The sequence below is a fragment of the Odontomachus brunneus genome, unplaced genomic scaffold, assembly GCF_010583005.1.
Source record: "Odontomachus brunneus isolate Ranch 3 - 2012 unplaced genomic scaffold, Obru_v1 Obru_scaffold_293, whole genome shotgun sequence".
Lineage (NCBI taxonomy): Eukaryota > Metazoa > Arthropoda > Insecta > Hymenoptera > Formicidae > Odontomachus > Odontomachus brunneus.
Window position 1 is genome coordinate 27,422 of NW_022639743.1, and position 7,577 is coordinate 34,998.

The 7,577-nt window shown below is 44.8% G+C and overlaps 1 protein-coding gene across 5 annotated transcripts in view; it reads left to right on the plus strand.

Annotated features, from left to right (window-relative positions):
* The window catches only part of LOC116853238 (cyclin-T), a 39,862-nt gene that overhangs the window by 19,784 nt on the left and 12,501 nt on the right, over positions 1-7,577 (plus strand). For 3 of the 5 annotated variants that reach the window (XM_032834194.1, XM_032834196.1, XM_032834195.1), the window contains 2 exons: positions 279-476; positions 563-7,497. In XM_032834194.1, coding sequence (XP_032690085.1) covers positions 279-476; positions 563-4,150 — 3,786 coding nt within the window. In that variant the 3' untranslated portion in view covers positions 4,151-7,497. Of the gene's footprint in view, positions 1-278; positions 477-562; positions 7,498-7,577 lie in introns of those variants that run through there. The other 2 variants (XM_032834197.1, XM_032834198.1) reach the window with 1 other exon arrangement.

Sequence of the window (7,577 nt, forward strand, 5' to 3'; positions counted from 1 at the left end):
GTTTCATATATAACAATATTTTACGTGGATTGTTACATAAACATTATCTATGATATTCGCGCACGCCAGTCAAACAGAGAAATGTCAAAACACGATGAAAGTCGTGATATAAATAAAAATACATGATAAAAAGTACGCAATTAGATAGAAAGTAATCTTATTCATTGTACTTTGGCAGATTCGTGTCGGTTCTGTATTCGATTTTGACTATTTCGCGCGTATCGTATTAACATATATCGACATGCTCTTAACGATCGCTTGTTTTTTTTTATGCACAGATACCACAAAGCAACGAAGGGAAACATTGGTTCTGGTACGTGGATAAAAGCGTAACTTCGGAACTGCTGCAGCAATTGACAGCAGAATTTCTTCACATATTCGACAAATGTCCGTCGAGGTTGAAGAAGAAGATTATGAGCATATCCGCAAACCAGAGCCCGAATATGCATCACCCGAGCTTGTCGAATTCCCCATTTGTAAGTAATTTAGCTGAATGTACAAACATACGAACGTCTTGCGAGTAAGTCTGTTTGTAGAGAAACAATGGACATTTCTTTTTTAGGATACCGAGCCTCATAAAATTCAATCTCCGGCAACGACGTTGGACGGCGGCGGATCTGCTTCTCACTCGAGTCGGCCGCATCACTCACAGGAGAAGCAAGAGAAACCAGACGACAAGAAAGCAGGCGTGGCTTCATCGTCGTCGAGGCCGATTGATTACCGCGAGTATCGGGAGAAGAAGGAGCGCGAACGCCTTGAGAGAGAAAAGGCTGCGCCCGCATCGACGAGCACGCAGGGTCACATCACTGATCCTAGCAAGCATCACTCGCATCATCACAAAGCCGTGGCGAATGCGAGTGTGCCGAATAAGCATCAGTTGCCGTCAGTGCAGAAGTCGAGTCTTCATCACAATCATCATCACAGACCCGACATGAAGGTGAATCAACCGGTTTCGCAGAGACACTCGGCCGGTACACAAGCGAGAGAGGCCAGCCGCGATCCTAATCGACAGCGGTTGCCAAGAGAGTACAATGTCGGCGGCACAAGTACCGGTGTCGCGCATCCTTCGAGAGACGTTAGCTTAGACGCCGCTCTCGACGCCGTGGCTCATCGAACAGAGGCAGGAACCACGCAAGATACGAACCACGGTAACTCGCAAGAAAAGCCGTCGAGCAATAACAACTACAACCTGCACAGACTGAACGCGCTCGACGGCAAACAGCAACCATATGATAAAAGGATGCACGACCCCAGGCACAGCAAACCTGCCGACCATAAAAAGGACAGCGAGCAAAAGACATATGGCGGCAAGTATCCGGATCTCGCTTCCAGGGTCGACCGACAACAACGCAAATCGGATATCTTGGAGCAGAAGTGCGAGGAAGTGCGGAAGCTCATCGAGAAGCCACTTCCGCCGCCGCCGAAACCAGCGGAGGTGCCGTACATGTTGAATGCGCAAAAACAAGCGCATCACAGCAAGTACGATAAGTCGTTGAGCGCTTCGCACACGGCCGACGTGAAGCACTCAGCGATGGGTCAGGGCGCGCTGCCACAAGACAAGTCACCCAGCGCGCCCACACTCGTTTCCGCTGCGTCTCAAGTCTCGCAGAAGAGCACGCCAGCCAGAAGTGCACATAATCAGCACTCGGCTTACGGCGTGTCTCAAATCTTGAAAGACACCATCAAGAACGGCAGTTCCCAGGCGTGTCTATCCACATTGAACAACGTGGATGATTCGAAACCAGAAAAACGACCAAGGATGCACGACGACTCCGAGAAGACATCTGTCGACGTGCAGCAACTGACGCCACCCACCAGCCGGCATAGGTCGCTTTTCAGTCCAGAGGCGCCGACCACGAGGGAACCTCACGCGCAACGGCCTAAATCGAAACAGAGGACACCGCCCTCTGCGGCGAGGGCCATAAAACAAGAGCGCGTGTCGCCGTTCGCAAGTCCACCGACAACGCAGCAACAGGACTCATCGGCGATGAAGCGGCCGTCCAATGACAGCATGACGGCGCCGCCACACAAGAGGCCGCGTACCACCAGTACCGGCGAGAATACCGGCGAGCACTCGGTGAAAGTAAAGACCGAGGATCCATCTAGCCTGGAGGCCATGAGGATGCTCGGTCGCGTACCCGAGCTGATCCAACCGATTCGCGATGCTCCGCTGTCGACCACCAGCGGCCGAACCAGCTCTTCGGCGATCATCAGCGCTGACGTGAAGCCGTCAGAGCAATTGGTGAAATACGAGCTGGACGCGATAGTGCCTCGCCTCAACGCGACAATGACACAACATAAAGTGTCGTCGATGAGCGTGCAGACACTGCCAAACGGCTTGGATCCGAATGCAGTGGTGAAACAGGAACCTCTGGAGCATCACGTGAAAAAGGAACCGCACAGAATCCAGCAGGCGGTTACCACCGTGAAGTCCGAGCATCCACATTCCCACTCGCAACAGCCGAGGCTCGAGTATTCCCCGATGAAGTCCGCGCAAAGTATCAGCGCGTTGCTGCAAGAGCCACTAGCCCCGATGCCGTCGTTGCTGCAGACAGCAATGCAGCAGCAGCAACACGGCCAGACTCACAATCAGCAGATGCATTCGGACCTCCTACAACAACAGTCCGCTATTCATCTACTGACGAACCAACAACTCCCGATGACAACCTCCAGCAGCTTGTCCGTGTCGACCACAAGTGATACCTCGTCGATAATCTCGACGGTCGACATGAGTGCTCTCTCGTGCGTGCCGCTCACACATCGACCGAGCGGCACAGAGCCAACGTCCGTCTCGCTTCCGGTCGTCCCTCCAACGCCAGCGGTGCCTGCGCCCGAGGAGAAACGATCGGATCACCACAAAAGCGAGAAAAAGAAAAAAGAGAAAAAACACAAGCATAAGGATAAGGACAAGAGCCGAGAGAAACACAAACACAAGCACAAAGACAAGGACAAGGAGAAACATCGGGAGAAAGACAAAGAACGGAGCGAGGAGACTCCGTCGGCGGCGCCCATCAAGATCACTATTCCCAAGGATAAGCTGAACTTGAGTACGGAAGCGCCGCCGAGTACGAACATCGCGGCCGGTAGCAGTGCGGCGTTACCGGACAAGAACAAGTCGCCGCAGAGCACGGGACTAAAGATCAAGATCCCGAAGGAGCGACTCAAGGGGGCTGACAGCATGCCTAGTTCACCAGCACAGCCGATGGTCCAGGGACCTCTGAAAATCAAGATACGGACTGACAGTATCGCCAGGGGTTCCACAGCACCGACTTCGCTGTCGCCGCAAGCTCCGCTGTCCCAGCTGTCGACGCCAGTGAGCAGCAGTTCGAGCGGCACTGCGAGCAGTTCACACGCAACCTCTGAGTCGGTGAACGAAAGCATGAGTCGGAAACGTGAGCGGACCGACCAGACGGAAAGCGGGCCGACTACCAGCGGCCAGTCGTCCGCGAAGAAACAGTCGCAGTTAGCTGCAGCGGGCTATGGCCAGGGACACCGACCTGGAGAACGGCAGAACGGCAGGCATTATAGCTCCGGGAGCAGTAATAAGGTACGTGGAGGTGGTAGAGGCGCCCGTCATTACAGCGGTCGCGCCCCCCCACCACTAGCCACTGGTCCTTACGCAGCATCCAGTCAGCGCAGCGGCGATGGTTACTATCAACGAGATAGTTATGGCAGTAAACACGCCCGCAACCAACCTCCCTACCCGCATCAGTCTATCCCTACACTTTCACCCGCCGTTCGCGGCGATCTAGGCTATGCGAGGGGTGGCCACGCCGGCCAGGCGCGCGCGGATCAGTACTTCTTCGCCAACTATCCGTCGCACACGATGTACAATCCCGCCGGGTACATGTTCGACCCTGCTTTCTATCAACAACATTACCAACAATACCAGCAACAGCAGGCCTTTCCATCAATGTACTCGGCGGGAGGTGTTATAATGACGCCGGAAGGCGCTATTGACACGTCGGTGCCGCCGCCGTCTATGCTGCCAAATCTTCGCCGGGGCCAGACCATCATACACCAGCCGTCGGTGTCTGCCCAGCAGGATGCGGCATCATCGTTGCCACCCCCGCCGCCTCCGCCTCCTCCGCTACCTTGTGGCCCGCCACCTAGTTCTACACCTCCTCCTCCTCCACCGTCTTCGCCGTAGCTAGGTGCTCTGGATAAGAACATTCCATCATTGTTCTTATGCCGTATGGTAGATCCGACCATGGTGACTGCTCCTCGAGTCCCGGCAGCGCGTTCTTACGATCCCAAGCAGACGTGCTCGTAGTTTACCATCGTGTGAAGCGAAGATATATTTGTAATTTGAGCTTCACTTCTCACGATGAGACGCTAGTGCTCTTGGCCCTCTCTCTTTTTTTCGATCAGAGTCTTGTTTCTTTTGCTTCGCGAACGATCGTGTCCGTTATTCCTGTTTTCTATTGTTCATGTGCTTATCGGTGGGCTTTCTCTTTTAATGAATTTGTACCGTGACCGCTCCATGATCGAGGAACGCGAGTGTAAATATTCTGATGAAATCAAGAAAAGGCCCACTTATAAAACCGAACGATAAGACTGTTCTTTTTTTGTCACAGAAGAAATTAAGGATTATAAGAGCCAACGCTAAATTGTGATCGTGAATATAATTTGTGTACAGTCAAAATACCTAAACGTTTCCGTCGATATTTATGACTTTCAATATGTCCGCATCACATATGAATCTTTATAAAAATGCTTATATCATAACGAAGTAAGATCGTCTCACAGCTCGCAAATCAAAACGTTAACGTTCAAAAAGCCTGACTGTGTGTCATATATATACACATACACACATACAAATACAGTATCATTGTATGATCATTGTATGATGTGAATCACAACAAACTTTTCATCGAATTGTTTATCGACTGTTTGGGTATTTTTGTTGAAAATGAACAAATTATATCACGTATTCACGACTATAATTCAGCATTAACTCTTATAGGCTTTAATCTTTTTTGTGATTGTACACTAAAAAGTCTGTTTAATCTTCTCTCTCTTTTTTTGTAATTCTTTTCGAACCTGCGAATGGTAGAATTAGCAGCATGACGTTACGTATCATATCGCTTATTTTATCATTACCTATGACTGCTAATTCAATCTTCATCTTTTCTGTGTACGTACAGTAGCGTTAATTAATATATATCACTGTAGCATACCTTATTAGTGGGACATGGCACTTTAATTTTTCGAGCACTCTGGTACCGTCGTAGTGATGCGCGTACTTGGGATTATGACACGATGTCGTGATGGTTTGGGCTTGAGTTACACACGATTCGGAGGAAATTCTGCAAGAACTGCAACATGCGTGAATGTGCATGTGTGAAAGCTGCTCAATCTCAATGATATTACTGGACTTGACGTTAAATTGAGACATTAGTTCAATTTAAACTCTATTTTGACATAATACTTATATGAGAACGGCTCATATATAAATAATAACGGGAACGATTAGAATAGGAGAATTGTACATTAAAGGTAGTCTCTGTCTAAACTTGCTAGGAATGCATTGGGACGATTTTTTTTTCTCAAATGAATAGTTCACGAGGTACTTTGCTACGTTATTTATTTATTCATTAATTTCTCATTTTGTACATATAAATATCATATACATACATATATGTGTGTGTGTATGTATATATATATATATATATATATATATATATATATATGCATGTATGTATGTATCTATATATTAACTGTAAATAATATATATATATAAATATATTATTTTGATATATTCCTGTGAGAATTATTTTCGTGCCGCATAATAGTAATGGACTAGCGAAAGTATACGATCACTTAAGTACGTGACTTAAAGACTATCTTCACGCGAAAATAACGAAACTTCGTAGCGATAGTCGTATCGAGAAGGATACTCGTGTTGAATTTGAACAGAAATTGCGTTATCGTGAATATATTCGAGAAAAAGGACACTGCCAAGTGATAAACGGCGGGAAGTGTTTATAGCGCGAGTGAGAAGGCTCAATTTGCAGTGAGAAGGTACGACACCGCGCAAAAGGCGACTATATATTTTCTATGAACGTTATCTAGAGAAACTATTATCGATTAATGTAATCAGCTTAATAGCGACAAGATGAGTATTTGCTGTTGATATAGATAAACAAAATATATATTTAACGAAATGCTATCACATAAAAATGCGTGAAGATTAAGTATTTAATCGAAAATTGACTAGAATATAATGGAAAACAATTTTGTGAAGCGACAGCGTGCGAGCGAACGTGTCAGATCGTGATTGATCGTGATAATCGATACGTGATAATGACATCAAATGTCAGTAAACATAAATAAATACACATGTGTATCCGTGACATCAAAATTTCATAAAACTTATATAGGGGCCAATTTTTTCCGACCAGGAAGAAAAAAGAGAAAGACAGAGTGTTGAGTTTTGAGACATTTATATATTTATATATATATATATATAAATATACTAAAATATATAAATATATGTATATTTATATGTATATATATGTTAGTATGTATTTCGATTATGTAATTTCCTATTGTGATGGAATAACGTGATTATTAATACAGTAATTACTGCATATACATACATACACATTTATACACACATGTATATATAGTAATTACTTTTGTACTTTTACAGTAATTATTATTACAACAGATATATAATACATAATTTTTTTTTCTCGAAAGTTATAACGAGAATTTTTTGTAGAACAAATATTAACTCAGGTACGTTGTTGGAATTGAATAATAATGTAACGCGACACGTATATATAAATATTATGTAATACTTTGACCGTGAAATCAAATATTGTAAATTTTTATTCGCCGGTGGCCGATATTGTTGGATAGTGCACATACCTGTTTGTCGCGATTAAAATGTTAAGAATTGTATATTATGGCGTATGACACGCAAGAACGGTATTATATTGATAAAGTCGAAATCGTGAGTGTCACTGTTAATTGTTATTGTCACGATTATTGTCGCCATTTTAACACGAACAAACGATTAGTCGCACTTTTCTCCCGTGCAAACACGAATATGTCTTAGAAGTGCGACGGTAAACGTAACGGATTCGATTAAAATGGAGTAAAATATGTATAATAAAAATATATGATTTAGTTGACGATTTCTCCGATAGCTATATTACATGTTCAGTTTTTGATAATTATCGAAGCTTATATCGGACGGAATTGTTGTTAGATAGACGTATGTATTTTTAGTGTGCCGTCGCGACTTTCTCATGACGTATATACAGCCACAGATACGATGAATTTATTTGAGACACTATATATATGTCGTAAAAGTCAAACTATTTTCGTAATGGAACGATGTACACGAATTTTGTATTGACGTCCCGTAGAGATGTCCCGTGTACGCTGCGTGTAACGCTATCCTGGAGAAAATCGCGCATTACTTTCTGTGATTCATTTAAAGTCATTAAAATGAGTACCACATGTGACTTTGTTGATTTCCGTTAATCCGATTGATTTATTACCAACATTACATAATGATATATGTGTATATATATATATATATATATATATATATATATATATAT